At 53.5% G+C, this 20,281-nt stretch overlaps 2 protein-coding genes across 9 annotated transcripts in view; one reads left to right on the top strand and one right to left on the bottom strand.

The window, feature by feature from the left end:
* Positions 1-7,569, top strand: part of MCF2 (MCF.2 cell line derived transforming sequence) — a 43,557-nt gene extending 35,988 nt beyond the window's left edge. For 5 of the 8 annotated variants that reach the window (XM_074551424.1, XM_074551431.1, XM_074551432.1 and 2 more), the window contains 6 exons: positions 423-489; positions 1,110-1,201; positions 1,273-1,385; positions 1,634-1,746; positions 3,117-3,217; positions 3,462-7,076. In XM_074551424.1, the coding sequence (XP_074407525.1) occupies positions 423-489; positions 1,110-1,201; positions 1,273-1,385; positions 1,634-1,746; positions 3,117-3,217; positions 3,462-3,514 (539 nt within the window). In that variant the 3' untranslated portion in view covers positions 3,515-7,076. The other 3 variants (XM_074551425.1, XM_074551427.1, XM_074551426.1) reach the window with 3 other exon arrangements.
* Positions 7,570-9,614: 2,045 nt separating this feature from the next.
* Positions 9,615-20,032, bottom strand: F9 (coagulation factor IX). The gene is made up of 8 exons (XM_074551433.1): positions 19,874-20,032; positions 18,615-18,778; positions 18,238-18,262; positions 16,339-16,452; positions 14,289-14,417; positions 12,632-12,879; positions 12,008-12,131; positions 9,615-10,371 (listed from the first exon to the last, which is right to left on the bottom strand). The coding sequence occupies exons 1-8, from the start codon at positions 19,938-19,940 to the stop codon at positions 9,824-9,826; spliced, it is 1,419 nt and encodes a 472-aa protein (XP_074407534.1). The 5' UTR covers positions 19,941-20,032; the 3' UTR covers positions 9,615-9,823.
* Between the last annotated feature and the right edge of the window lie 249 nt (positions 20,033-20,281).

A 20,281-nucleotide genomic window follows, 5' to 3' on the forward strand; every position in this document is an offset into this window, starting at 1 on the left:
TTAATTTTTAGAGCCTGGTAGCAAAATGCTGGAGTGAGGCCTTATATTGCAGGCAAATAACTCACCTTGGAGCAGTAAAAAGTGGGTGCTGATGTGGAAATGAATCACAGAAGTACATTTTTTGGGTTGTCATTACCTTGGGCATTATTTCCCATTTGTTATCCTAGGTTTAATGCAACAAGATACAAACCAGATGCCTAATTGTGAGCATCTCATTCTCCTCAGGAGCATGCTCAGTGTTGGGTTTGTGCTAACATGCCACTTTAATCATCATTAACTCTGTGCTTTGCAAGAGCCCATAGGTCTGTGTTCCTCTGAGCAGAAGCCAGTGGGGTTGTACCAAAGGTCTCATTTTTAAAGCAATGCTCCAAGTGTGAGCGCTGCAGAAGAGAACTGGATTGAAGCTGTGTTTGCCCTTGCAGCAGGGGAGAAGCAGCAGCCTGGCTCGTGCTCGGAGCAGCTCCCACTCTCCTCGCAGCTGGGGGACAGGTGAGTGCCGGGCCGGGCTGGGCCGGGCAGGGCAGGGCCTGGCCATGCTGGGCCTGGCCATGCTGGGCCTGGCCATGCTGGGCTGGGCCATGCTGGGCTGGGCTGGGCTGGGCCGGGCTGGGCTAGGCTGGGCTGGGGTGGGATCAGCTCCCACTCTCCTCCCAGCTGGGGGACAGGCAAGTGCTGGGCCGGGCTGAGCTGGCCTGGCCTGGCCTGGCCTGGCCTGCTGCTGGCCCTGTCCTGGGGAGGGGACAGCTGGGATGTGCCTGTGTTCCCCCTTGGGTGCCCGTGGCCTGGGGACAGGGTCTGCAGGGACCCCCTTGAGCCTGACAGCTCAGCTGAGCTGCAGCCCCTCTGCAGATGGAGCAGAGCAGAGACAGGGCTTTCATTAGGGCAGAGACACTGCAGCAGCTTCCTTCCCCTCCCAAAAAGATTGGGAACTGGGCACTAAGTCCTTAATCTTCACAGAAACGTACACTGAGAGGTCAAACATACACTGAGAGGTCAAACATACACTGAGAGGTACCAGGGTTATTTCTGCCCGTCTGACAAACCCTCCTGGGGTTGGTGCTCACTGGGGAGGTAAAGCACGGACTGATTCTGTCCTTTTGCCCCCTCAGGAAGCAGCAGAGAGCCTCCATCAGCTCGGAGGAGAACGACTCGGAGCGCACCAGCCCGGTGCTGCTGTCCCCCCAGAGCAAACCCCACAGAGGTAGGGCCCCTTTCCCCCCCCCGGGGCCTCTCTGGGGCTGCTGGCCCAGGCTGAGCCCCGGTGTGTTGCAGGCTGGCCAGGAATGTCCCAGTCCCTGGAGATCTGCGAGGGGCTGGAGGAGTGGGCGGGCCAGCAGGAGCTGTCCAACTGCTCGGACACCGAGGAGGAGGAGGGCACCCAGCTGGTAGGTGATGGGACACCCTGGGGGCTCACTCTGCCTGTTCTCACTGACAATGCTTGTGTCTTGGCCATGTCCCTCAGAAATTCCATATCTCAGTGTGGGCAATGAGAGGATGTCTCAGCCAGAGTTTCTTGAATAATTCTGATTCAGGTCGCTGGTAGGGCTCTGCTACGTTCCCTGCAGCAGTCAGGCATCACAGCTGCATGATACACAAGGCAGCTAAATAATGCAAGTTTTTCTCTCTACCACAGTCTCCAGGAAAATACAAAGCCCTTGCAGACTGCAAGAGGAGAGGATCAGAGGACCTGCTGGTGAAAAACGGGGATGAAATTCAGCTCTTGCATGAAGATGGTGAGGGACAGTGGTAGGTATTTCAGGATTCCTTTGCCTTATCTCTAAGAGCCTGCAGGGCAGTCCCTTCACATATCACTTGCCTGGTGATATAGTAATGCAGCTCCTGGCTGAGCTCTAGGCCATTCCAGAAAGTGGAGAATTCATTCTCCTGCCAAGACTAGATCCATCCCCACTGGCATAGCCTGGGGAAACGAGTCAGGGCTCCCCTGGCCATTGGGTCTCTGCCTGATCTGGGTTCTCCCAACACCTTCACACCCCTCTTGCCATGCTGTCCCCAATTCAGACAGTGCTTCCCTCTGTCCATCCAGCTCAGCTCCAGGCTGTGTCCCTCTGGGGTTACTGACAGCCCCAGGGAGTGGCTGCAGGGTGTTTGCCTCCCTCACACAGCGGTAGGAGTGTTCCCTACACTGGGGATGGCTGCAGACTGTTTCTGTTGTGTGTAAAGCTGTAAAGGCTCACAAGGGAACCCCTCAGGGCTGGGAGCATCCCCTGGGAGCCCCCCTGGGCCTGCTGGACCATCCTTGTCTGGGGGCAGCCTGCCCCCCCTGAGGCTTACAGCAGTTTGGCTGAGGCTTCTGCTCTTCCCTTTGCAGGGTGGTTCTGAGCAGCTCTCAGCCAGCCCAGTGTGCCAAAGCCCTCTTTGGGGTGTAGGAAGGGTGATGTTGGCAGGAACCTGCAGGTTTGTGCAGGATGCACAGATGTCAATGCCCATGCAGGATTCCTGGCTGAGAGCTACAGCCCCTGCACTTCAAGGGAAATCAGAACAGGTTAAAATAGAATATTTCAATTGCAAGGGATCTGTAAGGATCATCTAGTCCCACTGCACTTTGAAGAATTCAGTTTGTTGTTAGCCAAAGCAGATGGAAAGCACCTCACATTTGCTGAAAGTTCACCTCTCCTGGGGGCTCCAGCCAGTGCCAGTCAGAGATTTCTCACACCAAGCTTTTTGTTAGCACAAATTTCACTGCATGAGTGAGACAGAGGGTATCACTTCTGAGCATGAGTATTTCCAGCTGCCTAATTTTGGCTTGAATTTACTTACAGTACCCTGACTAAAATCATCCTACCAGTCTAAATGGCAGAGGAGTGAGAAAAATAATTACCCTTGACTCCTTCAGTAGCCAGTTTCCCTGAGCTGGCATCTCTGGAGGTCTTGGGCAGGATGCCTGGAGAGGGAGTCCTGTCTACAGAGGTGTAGGCTTTTTAATTAGGTTCCTAAATTGAGGTGGGAGGAAAGCTTTAAGCACATGGCCAGGCCCTGTTAAAATGCTTCCCTGCTTGGGGTAAATTGCTGCTTGCACCCCAGCAGTGGGGAGCAGGCCCTCACCAAACTGCTCTGGGTGCGTTGGCTTCTGTTCCTAATGCTGCTGTCATCCCAAGGCTGGTGAAGAACCTCAACAGAAGGAAAGAAGGCTGGATCCCTGTGCACAGTCTGCAGATTGTGGTCGGGGACTGCAGGTTTCGGAATGCCAAAGTTGCAGGTATTTGATAGCACGCCTAGCAGAAATATCCCATAGCTCAAACCAGGTCTTTTAAGCCATTTGCATTACACTTGATCTACTAAACCTGGCTGCTTATGCCTCTGCTGGAGTAATAGGAAAGCAAGCAGCTATCCCAAAAAGCCTGCAGAAGTAGTAAATTAAGCTTTTTTGGTTGTTTGTTTGTTTAAGATGTTTCTGAGACTTTAGGCACGAGTAAATTAAAACCAAGCATTTAAAAACGTAGATTTCATTGCAAGAGCACTGGGTAGAAGACCGGGGAGAAGAGACGGAGTCTGACCAGGGATTCCAGGACTGTTTTCCTCCTCCCTGCTGTAGCTCACACCTCCTGTGGAGCAGGAGGTACCTAAGCCAAATCTCCTGCTGCTGCTAAAGACATCGTGGCCTGACCCCAGCACTCTAAGGCAATACTTCCTCCCTGCTGCCTCACTCCTGCCCTCACTGCTGCCTGCTGGTCAATCCACCCTAGAGAAAGCTCATTATAAACAGGTTTCAGCCAAAGGCTCAGAGTTTTCATTTTCTAGCTGTAACTGTACATAGCAATAGACAGGGAAGCATAAGAGATGACACAAGAAAATGCCTTAAGAGCAGCCTGTTGCCCTTGCCATGTCACTGCTCCATGTGTTGCCTCATCACCACACTGTCCTCAGCAAATGGGACACCAGGGCTGGAGGTGGAACAGCTCAGGAAGCCCACACAGACTTAGTCCATTAAAAAAATAAATTAAAATTTACTAGCTATCACTGTATGAAGCAAAACTTGAAAGGAGATTTCTGTTTTAAAAATTCTTTTTGTCAGAATCTGTTTTTTTGATGAAGGTGAAGGAAGCCACCTGAAAGGCTCAGAATTCCAGTCAGCTCTTGATGGTTTTTTGGTGTATTTCAGTGAAATCCTTCCTCTACAGGAAGGTATGTTTTATCCCCATTGTTGCAGGGCACACAAATCTCAGAGGTTGAAGGTTTGCTGATTTTCTGTAAGGGGTAGTTTGCTAACCACTGCTCAGAGTTCACTGGCACCCTGCAGTTATGGCTCCCTTGATCTTCTCTCCATGTATAGCTACCCCATCTCACCAGGTCCTATGCAGAAGGGTTTTACAGCTGAGGATGCATCTCAAAAAAGGTGCTGGGAAACTTTGAACCCTGGTTTGCACTGCCAGTGGTGATGTCCGCACAAACCTAGAGACTGTCAGCTCTGCACTGGTTTATAGAGTTGCTGAGTACAAAGTGAGGGGAATTGCATGGGGTGAAACCACAGAAATGCCTCCTGTGAGTGCCACACCCCTGCCCAGGTACCCCAGAGCTGTGACCCAGGCTCTGAGAGCACTGGAGCTGTTTTCCATGTTTTCCGTGTTCTCTTTGCTGTTTCTGCTGGTGCCTGCAGTCCCAAGGCACGATTCTAACCTTGCACACACCAGGAAATACAGGGGGATGATGTGGGATGTTCTCTTGCTATTTCCTAGAGCTATTCCTAGAGCTTTCCAGCACTGTGTCCTTACAGCCATAAGCAACTTGCACTCTGAAAATTGATTTTCATGCGGTTCTTCTGCACTCAGCAATTGCCTTTACCCTGGGCTGGTCCCTTCACCCTGCAGTGACTCTGGGCTGGGCTCTTTGCTGCTGCTGCAGGAGATGGAGCTCTTGCTCCAGTCAGCAGAGGAGATCAGGCAGCCAGGCTGGTGGAGCCAGGCAGGGCAGGAGCAGCCTCAGATCCCTCCCTGAGCTGCCTGTGCTGAGCTGCTGCTCTGCATGTCAGCAGTGTAAACCTGATTAACACTGTGGGATCCCTGGGAGCTTGGGGAGTGCTGGAGTCACCTCAGTGCTGGGAGAGGCACTTTGGCATTTGTGGGGACAGTGCCTGTCTTGCTGCTCAGCTCCAGGTTCCCCTAATTAAAACTCTGTGTCCAGTCACAGAATTTCACAGCAGAATTCACACAAATCTGGGGTTTGGGATTTTTGTCAGGGCAAAGCCTTTATCTGAATAGAATAAATGGTTCCCTTACCTTCACATTTCTCCTTGGATTTGTCCTGTGGCCCACCACAGGATGGCTGATACCTGCATGCCCACAGGCTGTTCCTTTCCCCTCCTGCAAATGATTCCAGTGTTGAGCCAATGCAGATCATCATGAAGTTCCAGGGAACTCTTTGCTGTCCATTTTAAGTGAGCAGAGGGGTATTTGGTCAATGCTTCACTTCCCAGCTTTGCAAATCCATGGTCCTCTTGTAAATCTTGGCCTGGACATGAGCCATGAGTTCCCTGGGAGGAAGGTGGCTGGCTTGGAGAGCATTTTGGAAATGAGTTTTCCTTCTGCTGTGCCTCTAGCTGTAAGTTCTGAGATTAGTCCTTGCTGCTTCCTTCCAGACAGATTTATTCTCTCTGCTGTGCAAACCCATGGTGGATTTTTTAATGTGCATGATGAAGGAGCAGTTTTGTATTGCAGGTGGTAACATGCAGAGCTCTAAATGGAGAATATTTGGAGAGAGCTGTGCTCAGAAAGAGCAATACTCAGAATGCACTGCTGCTGAGGCTCACCCATGTGCTGGGGGTTTCAGCTGCCTTGCAGGTGGTCAGGCACTGCCTGGTTAACTGGCTTGGCTTTTCCATGAATTAACATGGGGATGCAAGATTATCTCCTCATTTCAGGGAAGGTTGGGGCCCCAGCATTACAGTCCCAACTCCCTTCTGCCCTGGAGCAGGAGACAAAGCATTTCTGCATGTCCCTTGGTGGCAGTGTGCCAGGGTCACAGTGGGCAGCACGGGCAGGTCTGTGCCAGTGAGGAGGAGGAGGAAGGTCTCACCTCTCAGCTGCACTGCAGGGCTTGGAACCAGGTTCCCTTTGAACTCTCTTCCTTCCAGGGCACAGGCTCCTGTTCCACATGCCAGACCCTCTCCTAGTTTATTTAACATCCTGCTTGCCAAATCCTCTCCTCCAAGCCTCAGGGGGGTCCCCTGTGCCTGCTCTCCATGCCATAAAGCTGAGCAGAGATTTCCCCCGCTGGCAGTGCCTGAAGGACTGAGCTTGCATGTCCTGTGCCCTCACTGGGATTGTCCTGTGCCCCCTGGACAATCCCTGGGGATTCTCTGTGCTCCTGGCCACCCTGGACCTGCCTGGCCAGGCTATTCCTGCCTGTGGCTCCAGCTTTGGCAGGCTGCTGTGCCATGTTGGCTGAAGGGTGCCAGCTGTGCCCACACTCTGGCTGCTGTGGCATATTGGCTGGAAGGTGCCAGCTGTACCCACGCTCTGGCTGCTGTGCCATGTTGGCTGGAAGGTGCCAGCTGTGCCCACGCTCTGGCTGCTGTGCCATGTTGGCTGAAGGGTGCCAGCTGTGCCCACACTCTGGCTGCTGTGGCGTATTGGCTGGAAGGTGCCAGCTGTGCCCATGCTCTGGCTGCAGTGCCACCACAGCTGGCAGCTGCAGCACAGCTCCTTCCCTGCCCCTCACTCCCTTCAGTGACTGCAGCCACAGGCTCTTGTGTCCACACAGGGTCTCTTAGAGGCAATGCTGATTGTTTTTAGCCTTTGAAGCATAAAGCAGGGTCTCTCCTATGCCCTGCAGCTCTTTAGTAACCCAGAAACCATCTCCAGCTTGACAACATAAAGAGCCCAGAGAAGATTTCAGCTGGCCTTGCTGTGATAATGAAGTGATAGGTGATGGAAATGAGTCAAACCCTGTGGTCCTGCCTTAGTCAAGGCTCTCACTGAAGCCAGTGGGAGTTCAGCTTTTAGGGAGAAATGCAGGAGTGCATTTGGGTTTTTTTCTGTTATACAAATGTTACATGATTACAGGGAACAATGTCTTTCTTGGAATCAGATGCTTTAATATTAACACCATTCTCCATTACTTTATAGATGCTGCCCTGTGTAACACCAGAAAGTTTAGTTCCCCTTGAACTGAGGGTGAACTAGCAGCATCCCATTTTCGATGCTCTTGGGAAGCTTTCAGCTCAGTGTTACAGAGAAATAGCACAGTAGTTGGAGCTGTCCTGTCCTGTTCATCACATTCACAGACCTCCACAGCCTCATCTGCACTGAGTGGGACTGGGGTCCTAAGCAGCTTCTCATGCTCATAAAGGAAGCCATTCTCTGCTCTTTGGTTTTGTTTGCCTGTGGAAATGATGGTATTTTATTCATTTTCCTGCTGTTTTTCCATGACATACATCATGTTTCATCAGAGAAGTACACTACAGTTTCCTGACACTTCGTTTAGATGCTTGAAATCTCCTCTGCAGGTTGAAGTAGGTTTTGCCTACATACTAGCTGACAAGTGTTGAAGTTGCAAACAAGAGTTGAGTTTTGGTAAACCAAAAAGAAAAAAAAAAAAAAACCAAACCAAGAAGCTGTATGTCCTGCTTAATTGATTTTATGGGTGGATTTTTCTTAACTATCTGCTTCAGCTGTGTGAATGTAATGTTCTGTAAGAGCATCATCTGGCTGACTCCACGTGAGGAAGCAATAACACTAAAGATCCTCTTTTTGCACTTGGGGTCTGACTCCAGCCCACTGCAGTCAGCCTCCCTGATCTCAGTGGGGTCTGGGTCAGCTCAAACTGACACCTCAGGGTTGTCACCAATCACTTAGGGTCCCAAAGCGTCCCAGGGCTGAAACCTGTATCTAGCAAGTGTTGAAGTTTACATTAATGTATGTACCTTTGGAACACGTGCCATAAATCCGAGCTAAATGTCCATGTTTGCACTAAGGATGTTCTTGTGATAAGACTTTTTCAGCATCTTTAACAATAATGTATCTACTGAATTTTTGAGAAGGGAAAAAGAATGTTGAAGACTGATAATTTAATTTTGTGTTTCTTTGTCTAGTTTTGCTTTTGTAGAACTTAGGTAGGTACAGGTGGTTTGAACTTTTGAGCAGATGTGTGCAAAGAGCACCCGAGTGTGTGGAGAGCAGGGTTAATGGTGTGCATGCAGTAGTGAGTTTGCTCTGCCCCAGCCAAAGGAAATGTTTATTCCATGGACTAAAGGGGGACCTTTATGATCTGATTTTCATTTGTGAGCTGGTCCTTAGGCACAGGTTAGGTCAGAAGGTGCTGGGTTTGTTTTGTGCCTGTTGTTGTGTGGAGCAGTTGCTGAGCTGCTGCCTGGGGTGGCCTGGGGCTCCCCAGCCCCCAGTGGCTGCTCCTCCAGGACTGGGGGGAACCCTGAGCCCCTCAGAGCCAGGCCCAGCTGAGTCTGAGCTGAGCAGCCCCAGAGCCAGCACATCCCGTGTCCTTCGCTGGAGCCACAGTGCAAGCACTGCAGGCTCTGTTCCTCTGCTTCCAAATCAATCACAATGCACTCATGAGGTGGGAAAGTCTTAATTACTGTTGGGGCTCTTTCTAGTGGTTACAATTCTTGTGCTAACAATACACATTTTGAGGTACAATGTAAATATTTGTCTGAAACACAGCACACATTGCATATTGAATGATTTTAATCTTTTTTGTCTTCCATAGTTTTAAATCTTAGCTTTTATTAATTTATGAGGTTGATAAGTTCTGCAAATCTGAATGTACAGTCTGAGGTTTTTAACATTTGAAACTTTGCACACATGGTATGTTCCCCTGAGTATGCTGTTGAACTAGGCTCTCCATGTATATGTATAAATGACAGTAGAGAATTTTCTCTGACTGCAAGTTTAAATGAACTATATTGTATATGTACCTGTAAAAATGTGTTAAATCTATATTTAAAGATTAAAAACTTGTTAAATAAATCCATCTGAGAATATGCTATTCTGTTCAAATACACATCTGCTATAATTCCAGAGGGGAAAAAAAAGTGCTCACAGTGTTGGTTTTATTTCATTTCCTTGGAACAACTTAAAACCTGCTTACATGCATTTTGATTTTAAGGTAAGCAGTGGCAGATGATCCAGTTAGTTTCTTGCTGGCTGCAGTGGCAATGAGAGTGGCAGAGGTGCCTTGGCACTCACAGTGAAGTCTGAAAGAGCAGCTGCTGACAGCCTGCCCTGGCTCAGGGTGTCCCCAGTGTCCCCTGGAACCATCCCAGCAGGGTCAGAGTGTCCCCAGTGTCCCCTGCACCCATCCCAGCAGGGTTGGGGTGTCCCCAGTGTCCCCTGCACCCATCCCAGCAGGGTTGGGGTGTCCCCAGCCTCCCCTCCATGTGAAAACCTCTGTTTGGGAGCACTGTGGCTGCACTGCTGTGCGTGCTCATCTCCCTCGTGGGCTCCTGGGGTGCTGCTGGGGCAGCAGTGCCTGCTGGGCTTCCCTTGCCCACACTGCTGTGTGCCAGCTGTGGGCAGTGCTGGTGGCACACTGGCCTGGGACATGTGAGCCATTCCCCTGCTGATCCACCAACCCCTGCATTTGGGATTTGGGGACTCACACCACCCCAGCAGCACCAGTGCATTCAGAAATGCAGCCATGGGTCATTAAAAGGCTTTTTATTTCCTTATTACCACATTTGCATTGCATTCTCTCAACTTCAGCCTTCCAAGAGCAGAAGTTATTTCATCCACAAACGTTTATTGAAATGGTCTCTCAAAGCCACGGGGATTGCCGTGGTCCCTCTGCATGTCCCCAGTCCATCCTCCAGCGTGGTGCAGCCTCCCCAGCAGGCTCAGCGCTCCTCCCGGGCTCAGGGGAGCTTCGTGGTTTGCTTGATCCACTTGACGTACTTGGAGACCCTGGTGTAGATGCCGTACTTGCCGGGCAGGGCGCACTCCTCGCCCCAGCTGGTGATGCCCGTGAGGAACCAGGTGCCCTCGATCTCGGTGGTGTAGGGTCCCCCGCTGTCCCCCTCGCACGTGTCCCTGCCGCCGCTGGGGAACCCGGCGCAGAACATGTTCTGCAGGATGGTGGTGGAGGTGCTCTTGAGGCAGGTGGGCCGGTCCACGAAGGGCACCCTGAGCACCTGCAGGGTGGTGGCCGAGCGGCCGCGGAACAGCACCCTGCCCCAGCCGCTGACGGTGCCCACGCCCTGCTTCAGGAGGGCGTTGGTGAACTCGCGGCTGCCCAGGCACACGGGCGTCACGTAGCTGTTGAAGGTGAGCGGCCGGTCCAGCTCCAGCAGGGCGATGTCGTTGTGGAACTCGTTGATGGAGGCGTTGTAGGTGGGATGGGGCAGCAGCCTCACCACCTTGCGCAGCTGCTCCGTGTGGTCATCGCTCCCGACGTCGTGTTCACCTGCACAGAGCGGCGGGGCTGGGTGCCCAGGCAGCGCCAGGGACTGTGCCCTGCTGGTGCCAGCCAGTGCCAGTGCCAGCGCCACTCCAGCCCAGCCCAGAGGCTGTACCAGGGCCTGTGCCGTGCTGGTGCCAGCCAGTGCCAGTGCCAGCACCACTCCAGCCCAGCCCACAGGGCTGAGCCCTCAGGTGCCTCTGAGGCTGCTCTGGCCAGGCTGCTGGCTCCTCATCAGAGGCACCTGCAGGTTCCCTCATGTCTCAGCCCCCGGCACTACCCAGGTGTGACACCGGGCACCCATCATCCAGCCAGGCACCAAAGATGCAAATGCTTTTACCAGAGCTAGCAGCAAAGTGGCTGTTCTGGGGATTTAGCATCCACAGACAGAGGTAAGGGGATTGCAGCAAAGGGGGCAGAACTCGCTGATAAAAAATACTGGTCTAAAACAAATAAAGTATTAGTGAAAAGAAACCTTAACCTCCCTTTTCTAAACCCCCAGAGCCACGGGGCAGGATGGGGTGCGGGAAGGCAGCGGTGCCACCGCTGATGCTCACAGGTGCCCCTGAGCCTGCCCGAGGCTCAGCTGCTCTCGGCCGCTGCCGGCAGCCGCGGGATGCCGCGATGGCAGTGCGGGATGCCGCGATGGCAGTGCGGGATGCCGCGATGGCAGTGCGGGATGCTGTGATGGCCAGCACCTGCGGGATGCCGTGATCGCGGTGCAGGATGCTGTGATGGCAGTGCCAGCACCTGCGGGATGCTGTGATCGCGGTGCAGGATGCTGTGATGGCAGTGCCAGCACCTGCGGGATGCCGTGATCGCGGTGCAGGATGCTGGGATGGCAGTGCCAGCACCTGCGGGATGCTGTGATCGCGGTGCCTGCAGCCCGTTACCCCGCCTTGGGTAACAGGTGGCGAGAATCAGGGCAGAGCTCGGGTGGGTGAAGGGGCAGCACCTGGGGCCGCATCCCCCGCAGGCTGAGCAGCGTTAAGGACATTAAGGATGGCGTTTGCCGGGCACCGTCCCGCAGCCCCCGGGGCGTTCGGGCCGTGCTGCGGGGGCTCCCCCGACCCTCCGGAACCGGCGGCACCGAGCACCACCTGCGGAGCCGGTACGGAGCCAGCCTGAGGTGAGCGGGTGCTGCGGGCTCGGCGGGGCTTGGTGGGCACGGTGGGAATGGCAGCTCCCTCCCAGGCTGTTCCTACAGCCCATACGTGGGGGAGACTTTCGGCTGGCTTTTCTTACGTTAGAGATGCTTGCTATTGCTGGGGACACGAATAAGTGATTCAGGGATGAAAGTGGAGAAACAAAGAAATATAGGGGAGGGGAAGGCTTCTTCCAGCAGGCTTTAAAGCTGGCTGGATGAGCCCCTGGCTCAGGCAAGCTCGCCTATGGCCAGGCTGATCTGTGCTCACACTGTGGCTGTGGCACCAAGGCAGACCCGGCTCAGTGCTCCTGCCAGAGGTGCTGGCACCTGCAGGACCGGGTTGGTGAAGGGCTGTAGGTTCAGCTGGGGCCTCTGTGCCCCCAGCAGCCCAAGTCAGGCCCCACAGCAGCTCGAGTCCTGCTGCTGCCCCTCACTGTGCTCAGTGCCCTGTGCCCTGCCCTGTGCCCATCCCTCCCCTCATGCCCAGGTGCTCACCTGCCACAGCAGTGAGGTTGTGGGTGAAGCCTGACTTCAGGCAGTGTGCTGCTGTCACCAGCCACTTCTCGTTGATGATGGTGGCACCGCAGAAGCCCTCACCTTGGCTGTTCACCAGCAGAACCTGTGGGAGCAGGGCAAATCTCACTCTGGGGTTTGGGTAAGCCTGCAGCAGTGGAAGGCGGCCCTGGTCACAGCTGGGGGCTGGAACTGGGTGATCTTTAATGTTCCTTCCAACCCAAACTGTTGGGTGATTCTATGATCTGATGGAGCCAAAAATGAGTTGCATTGCTCGTTGCAAAACTCCCTTCCCTCCCAGCTTACTTTTGGCGCATTCATGGACTACCAGGCATTCTGCTGCTGTAGCTCAGCCCTTTGTGCCCCACTGGGTAAAGCTGCTGTGACTGTGACCTGTGGCTTTCTTTGCCAGAGGAGAGCCCCACGCAGGCAGGTTTTGTTGCTGTTTCTATACACATAGAAGTGTGTGTGGGAAGGAGCTGTACTCCTGTTGGGCCTGAGGCTATTGCCAGCCTAACCCCAGAGACAGACTCTGGGTGTCCAAAGGGAGGATGCTCTGCGCTCACAAGGGCTGCTGGGCTCCCAGAAGGTTTGCAAAGGCCGTACCTGCCAGGGCACCTCTCCCTTCATGCTGTCCGAGCCGCCGACGACGCGCGTGCCCGTCCTGAGCACGGGTGTGATCCTCATGGGGGCTGCGGTGCTGCTGCTCTCCGTGGCGTTGTCCTGGCCCTCCTCGGGGCCCTGCCCCTCCTCGGGCTCCTCGCTCGTGCTGTTCCAGTGCTCAAAGGTGTTCATGGAGCGCGTCAGCTTCCTCTTGGCCTCGGGAGCCGTGATCCTCCCGCAGGGGAACGGCACTGCAAGAGCAAGGGACACGCTGGGGGTGGCTGTGTCACACCCGAGAGCCACCAGAGGGGAGGGAGCAGGGAAACCCTCGCCTCGGCAGGGTTTGTGTGCCAGCCCAGGGCTGTGGGCTGAGCATGGGCACCCTGTGCCTGTGCCTTGGAGCCCCAGTGTGAGGGATATGGAAACACAGCAAAAGCATTGATTGTTTCTGGGCTTTGGAAATGACATCTGAGCGGCTTTAAAAGTGAAAAAGGCTTGTGCGGAGCACCTGTGCCTGACGGGCTGGGGCAGCTGTGCCTGCCCTTGGCAGGATGTGTGCTGCATACCTGGAATCCTGTGCTGGGCACTTCCAGAGCAGTGACCCCAGAGCAATGAACAGCCAGCTGGGACAGGGCAGGAAATAACAGCTGCCAATTGTACAGATAATCCTGCTTGGCACCAAGGTGAGGAAAACATTAATAAACTCTTCCTAGAGTTGAATGTTTCCTCTGTTAATGAAGAACTCATCTGCAGGCTCGTTTCACACGAGCTCTTCCTGTTGCTCTCCCACGCAGCGTGTGCTGAATTCCTGCTGGTGGTGGCAGTCAAAATAGTAAATAGCACCAGGCATTGTCTTTCATCTGAAAAGCTCTCAGAAGCACTGAGCAAACAAACATTAGTGTAAAATCAGATGTGAGTGTGGCCTACTGAGACTTCATCCTTTATTTTTAGACAGCTCACTTTAGGGACAGGACTCAAACGAGTGTTGAGTGATGGAAAGTGGTACCTGCAGGCTCTGCCTATGAAAGGAAAGTTTTAGAGCCAATAAAACAAAGCTTTTGCAGGAAGGACAATCACCCAACCTGAAAGACAATCTTCTTGCTAACTGTAAACCTTTCTGGTCCAGTGAAAGTGATACAGCATTGTTGGGCAACACAGGATGAGATCCTCTGTTCACAGGATGAGATCCTCTGTTCACAGGATTCCCTGCCCAGGATCCTTCCCAAACCGACTGCTGGCTGCCAGCCCTTTCAGGAGGTCCCTGCTCCCTGGGGCAGCTGACAGAGCTGCCCTGTGCAGGTGCCTGCGTGTGAGCTTGGGTGTGCAGCCTGCTGCAGTCAGTTAGAAATGTCATAGCATCAAATGCTAAACTGGCTTCAGATGGCAAAATGTTTATCTGCTCAATCTCCTCTCTGCCAGATGTGCTTCTGAGATGCTCGTGCCCAGTTAATTTGCTGTGCTGCGGTGGGCTGGGTCTGCATGTGTCACTGAGTTTATAGGTATTGTCATGGTCTAGGGGCAGGGTAGAGCTGGGGAGCACAAGGAGAACCTGCTATTCTATAGCCCTTTGTGATGCTGCAGCCTCAAGCACTGCACTAAATCCAGGACAAGGCCTTGAAAACTTGAACCCAAACCTCTTAAAAGCAGTTTAAAAGCTAACCTGTAGGTTCACAGGACTTTCCATCTTCTTGCAGTTTATAGCCAGGGGCACAGGAGCACACAACCTTCTGTGGGGGCTGATGACTGCAGAAGTGCTTGCAGCCTCCATTTTTAATAGCACAGGTGAAGTCTGAAAGAAATGAAAACGAAACTGTGAGAGCTCTCTTGAAACCCAGCTGGTCAGAGATCTGTTGGGACTGGGGGGTTTGGGCTCAGTAAAGGGGAACTTTAACTCCACTCCTACTTCCCCCCCAGTGGCCGGCCCAGACTGTGGAAAGCAGATGGTGGTTTGTGAGGAGCTGGGGAGGCAGGGCAGTCCCATCCCTGCTCTCAGTTCAGGGCAGTCCCATCCCTGCTCTCAGTTCAGGGCAGTCCCATCCCTGCTCTCAGTTCAGGAGCACTGTGCAGGTTGAGGAGCTCACGGAGCCCCCCCAGAGCCCTGGCACAGCCTCCAACAGCTGCGTGCTGGCTGAAATTTGGCATCTGACCCTAGAGGACTCCTGCAAATATTTGGTGACAAGCCACGTGATTTCCCCACTTTTGTGCTTTTGGCAGTGGGGGAGAACACCCTGTATAGACTGGAGCAACATCCTGTATAGATTGGAGCCAACCCTGCCCCAGGCAGGGCTTTGTGCTGGGGTTCTTGCTGGGCTCCAAGCTCCAAGCCAAGCCCTGTGCTCCTCCTGGGGCACCCATCAGCCATCCCAGCCGGCTGGAGGAGCCCTTCAGCAGGATGGGTCACTGTGTGATGGAACATCCCAGGTTTCCATCCCCTGCACCAGCCCAGCCTCACTCCTCTGGCAGCAGCACCTTGGAGCTGGGGAACCCAAACCTGCAGAGGCCCCTGCCATTCCCAGGGAGTTTTCAAATAACTTCACAGCAGATTAGCTCCACTCCCACTTCCTCAAGGACACCTCCCTTCCTGTAGCCATTTTAATGCCATCATTTACTATTTTTACAGAGCTCTTCTTCACGCCTCACTTCCAGCTCTATTTTTGCTCCTCACTTCCCCAAGAAATCTGCAATGAGACTATTTAAATTTGATGCAACTTTGAAATGCTCTTTTTAACGTACACTCCTCTCTTGCCAGAGCAGAAATACAACTAGAAAGAGAATCTTTTATTAGTGCAGTGAGTCTAGCACATTATGTGAGCTGCACAGCCCCTGATTATATTATAAGAGCTGAATATCCCTCTTGCTTAAATTATCAGCTGTTTGGTTTTCACAGACTCCTCAACCCATCAGGAAAATATTTGCCTTTTATTTGCTTCCAGAATCAAGGTTGCTGCTGATAATTGTAATTATGAATTAAGCGGAGTGCCATTGAAGGGAAGTCAGGATAGTCCTGCCCTGCCCAGCACCTGCTGCTCAGCCTGGCATGAGGAAGGGGAGTGGGAGAGTGGGGGTTCCACGGGGTCTGTGTGAGAGTGGGGGTTCCATGGGGTCTGTGGGAGAATGGGGGTTCCACGGGGACAGGGGCAGTCTGTGAGGAACTCTGCCCTAAGCAAGCTGTCCCTGACTGAGCCCTCCCAGGCAGGTTTGTGCTTTTGGGACACAAAGGAAGGGCTCTGTGTCAACATTTGCCCTGGCAGCCACAGCAGGACAGGAGACCTTGAGCCTGAGCCTCCACTGAGCCCTGCCTAGGAGCAGGTGCCCAGCAGAGCAGAGCTGGGGCTGCTCTGGGGGCTGGGCAGGACCAGAGACAGCCCCTGATGTCCCCAGGCATGTCCCCAGTGTCCTGTGGTCCCCAGGCATGTCCCCCTGCCATGTCCCCCTGCCATGTCCCCCTGCCATCCCCAGTGCCCTGCCATCCCCAGGGCCTGCTGTCCCCAGACTGTCCCCAATGTCCTGCTGTCCCCAGGCATGTCCCCGTGCCATCCCCAGGGCCTGCTGTCCCCCTGCCATGTCCCCCTGCCATCCCAGGCCCAGCAGGCTGCATTTCCCCCTCCCTGCCTCCCAGCACAGCACAGCAGGGTGGGTGTCACCAGCCCCAGCGGGTGATGCTGATCCCAGGGGTTGCAGCAGGGCCCTGGGGCAGCCCTGGCACGTACCTATCTCACAGTTCTTGCCTTCGTAGCCAGCCGGGCACCAGCACACGTAGGAGTTGATCTGGTCCTTGCACTCGGCTCCGTTTTTGCACGGGTTGGGGTTGCACTGATCCCCATCTTGGAGAGAGCACAGCAGAGTCAGCACCCACGGGGCTGGCACCCATCACAGAACAACACCCACCACTGAGCTAACACCCACCACGGGGCTGACAGCCACCACAGCCCTGCCAGGGCCAGCACAGCTCCTCCCAGGGCTGGGGACAGCCAGGGCCTGGCAGCTGAGGGTGCAGCACCGGGGCAGCAGGGGGGAGCACAGTAGGGCAGCTCTGTCCCCCAGGGCTGTGTCCCCCAGGGCTGTGTCCCCTGTGGGTCACCCTGCCCAGCCCAGAGAGCCCCTCTGCAGTCACCTCCTGCAGCATCCCAGCAGGACCTCATGGCTTGGCCAAATGAGACAAATGTAGGAGGTTTGCTCCTTCAGGAGTGCTCTGAGTATCCTACTCTGGTTGTTTGAACACTCAGGCTGCTCTATGACAGTTTGGATCTGTGCACGGGAGTATGGAGACCTGTCTGGTGTCAGGATTGAGAACCTCCCTGTTGCTCTCCCTTTCTCAGTCCTGCACTGTTACCTGCTCTAGATTCCTCCCCCTGTGCCAGGGCTTTATTTTCCCAGCTCTCCAGCTGAGAACCTGAGGCTTTAATGAAAACACATTGCAAAGTTGGGCATGTACAGCCTTGGAGAAGCAAATCAGGGATGTTAAACCATGGGGATGCCCTTTGAATGTTTGTGCCAAGGCCTGGAGAAAGGGCAGGGCTGAGCTGGGTTTGTGCCCTGTGAAGGGGCAGGACAGGGTGGCAGCCCATGGGGCTTTCAGGAAAGGGCTGGAATGCAAAATGCAAACAGAACAAAATGGTTTGGGCCTGTCTGAGTCCTGCTGGAGCTCTGAGGCAGGGTGAGCACGGCAGCTGGGGCTGTGCAGGGCTGAGCTCCCGAGGGCTGCACTCTGAACAGCAGAGCAGGCACCCCGGATGACAGAGGAATAGATGGCATTCCTTATTTCTGATCAGCCAATTTGTTACAGTGGCAGGGAAACAAATGCAGTGTGGAGTTTCATCAGTTGTTTTTTCAGAGGACAGTCCTGCAATGCAAATGTAATGTTTTTATTTTATAGTCTGGACTGAGTAATCTGAATTATTTAAGGCTTTTTAGTGAGATGTTCTGGGCACTCTGCCAATCTACCAAACAGTTCATTTATTGAAATGTCCTCAAAATTAGTTTCAGATGGTGTAGTGGGCATTGAAATCTTTTTGTTAAGGGACCAAGGAGTCGTTGGGGATGGAGGCTCAAAAGGAAGAAGTGGATGTGGAGAGAAAGCAGTGAAGTGAGGGTGTGAATTGCAAACAGCTGTTTGCTATGATCATGTTGAGGCTCCACTTTAATATGGCATTTCTAGGGATTCACGCTGTGCCTTCACAGGGCTGTGCCTTATCTGGAGATCTCTGCTTGGGAACAGAGCATTTGCTGTTTGCTGAAGGGGTGTTAATTATTGCTGTGGTATTTTACTCTGTGGCACAGCTGAAACTGGAGCCAGAGCCTGACCTGGGCTCAATGAGAGATCCAGCACTCTGCCTGAACTGGTTTTGTTCAGTGAGGTTTTTCAAATTTGTTAGAAAAACCCTGCTTGAACAAATAAAATGCTAAGATATCCTTTTTTCTTTGGCTTGCCATTTCTGTACCAAGGGGACAGACCCAGGCTGGGCACGGCAGGACTTGGAGTGCAAGGCTCTGATGGCTCTGCCCTGACAGTTCCTGGATGCTGGAATACATTTGTTACAGACACATCAGCTCTTTATGCACTCAGACAGGAATATTAAACATTAGAACATGAAGAAAACAGCTCTTACCAACATATGTTTGCCAAAACTGCATCTGCAAAGGGAAAAAAGAAAAAGTTTCCTTTGCTTTCCAATTTCTGGGTGTTGAGTGACTGAGGCAGTACCTGGATGGCTCCAAAGCTGAAGGGAAGGACTTGCAGGGAAACCACCAGCTCCATATCCCAGTGGTGGCTGAGGAAGCCTTTACAGCAGCTCCCCAGCCCAAGTGATGGAGCACAGGTGAAAACCTGCCATGCCAGAGGCTGCCCTGGGCCCTGCAGGTTTTCTCCTGGCTGTTCCCCCTCCTGCCCCTCTGTGCCCCAGCTGGAGGGAACAGGGTTAGGATTAGGGTTTAGGATTAGGATTAGGGTTAGGTTAGGCTCAGGTTAGAGCATCATGGCACTCACCGTTTTCTCTTCATTCTCAAACACCTCCCGGGCCTCCTCATAGCTGCACTTCTCCTCGATGCACTCCCTCTCCAGGTTGCCAGGGATCACCTCCTCCAGCCGGTTGGAGTTGGCTCTGCGCTGCCTCTGCAGCACCGAGCTGGCCTCCCTGCTGCCCAGGAACACTGCAAGGGACAGGGCAGGGCTGGGCTGGATGTGCTGGGCAGGTCTGTGTCCTCCCTGTCCAGGTGTGCACCCCCATTGCCCATGGCCAGAGACAGTCTAGCACTGCCACCGAGATTTCTGGACTGAGATTTCTTTATTGTCCCACCTCAGCCCCTTTAATCTAAAGGATCAAATCTGCAGAGCCAAATGTCAAAATAGTCAATGGAAATGGTTGGTGGCAAGAGGGTGATGGGGAGGGCTGAAGTTTGATGCTTAAAATGCCCTAAAACATATAATCACCCATCACAGATGCACAGACTGGAATAAGCTGTTTGAGAGCTGTCCTCTCCACTGTATTTTATAGGGGATACACCTGGTGGGGGTGGCAAAACTATGAGGTTCTGCTCACTTTTCACTGCTGAGCAAACATAGTGGAAAGAGCCTTTTTTTAACCTGTTTCCAGCTATGTTTAATGAAAGAAGAAAGGGCAGCCTTGCAGGAAACAGGGCTCACACTGGATGTGAAGCAGCCTCTGCTGGAAGTGTCGCTGCTGCAGATAAATCAACATTCTGCATTACTGTGTGTGATTGCCCACATCCATCAGCTGCTCTGTCCTGTCCCAGCCCTGGCTGCATCCCACAGCCCTTGTTAAAGCCACGCTGGGCTTGCCTTTAAACAACCCCGGCTGTGGCAATACAAAGAGAGTTTTATGGATGTGAGCACTTGTTTGCTGTCCAGGACAAAGTGATGGCACACAAAGAGTGGGACTGTCATCACTCCCCCAGCAGCGCTCTCCCCCCTTCCCCGTCTGTGTGTGCCTCCTAAAATGGCTGAATGGAGCTCTGAAAGCCTAAAGACGCAAAAACCTAAGGAAAAAATCCATTCTGAAAATGAATCCCTGTGACACATGCTGTATAAAATCAGCACAAAGCCATTATTTCATTGCCCAGCAAAGAGCAGAGCTTTGAGAGGAGCAGAGCAGTGCAGCAGTGCCTCTGAGCTGCTCTCCAGCACTGCCCGAGCTGTCACACTGCATCCAGGTGACAAACTGTGCCCAGCCCCAGTCTGTGACACCTGTGCCCAAAACAGGGGTTTGCTGTTTGGGGTGCACTCACCTGTGTTTCCAGCAGCCAGGCAGGCTCCCAGCAGACACAAGCACAGTGTGAGGGGGCCCTTTGCCATCTTCTCCCCCGGCCAGGCTCTGACAGCGCGCAGGGCTGAGCTCAGGCAATGGTTCAAAGGGCAGCAGTTGTTTGCTCACTGCTCTGGGCAGCCCTGGGGTTAAGGTGGCCACACGCCCCCGTGCCCAGCACAGGCAGCTCTGCCCTGCCGCCCCCGGGCAGCCTGGGCTCCTGGCACGGGGCACCACAGACTGGCAGAGACTGGGATGGGACAGGGGCAGGGACAGGGCTGTGCCCTCTGGACATGCTGCTCTCTCCAGGCTGCAGCACCACTCATGCTCTGAGGCCACAGCAGCCCTGGGTGGCTGGTAAAGCTTCTCCTCGAGCTTATGACCCGTAAAC

The sequence above is a fragment of the Zonotrichia albicollis genome, chromosome 14, assembly GCF_047830755.1.
Source record: "Zonotrichia albicollis isolate bZonAlb1 chromosome 14, bZonAlb1.hap1, whole genome shotgun sequence".
NCBI lineage: Eukaryota > Metazoa > Chordata > Aves > Passeriformes > Passerellidae > Zonotrichia > Zonotrichia albicollis.

Coding starts and splice junctions, on each gene's coding strand:
- F9 (XM_074551433.1), bottom strand. CDS start 19,940: ATGGCAAAGGGCCCCCTCACACTGTGCTTGTGTCTGCTGGGAGCCTGC. Junction 18,779..19,873: donor CCTGGCTGCTGGAAACACAG/GTGAGTGCACCC, acceptor TGTCCCTTGCAG/TGTTCCTGGGCAGCAGGGAG. Junction 18,263..18,614: donor TTGAGAATGAAGAGAAAACG/GTGAGTGCCATG, acceptor TTCCCTTTGCAG/ATGCAGTTTTGGCAAACATA.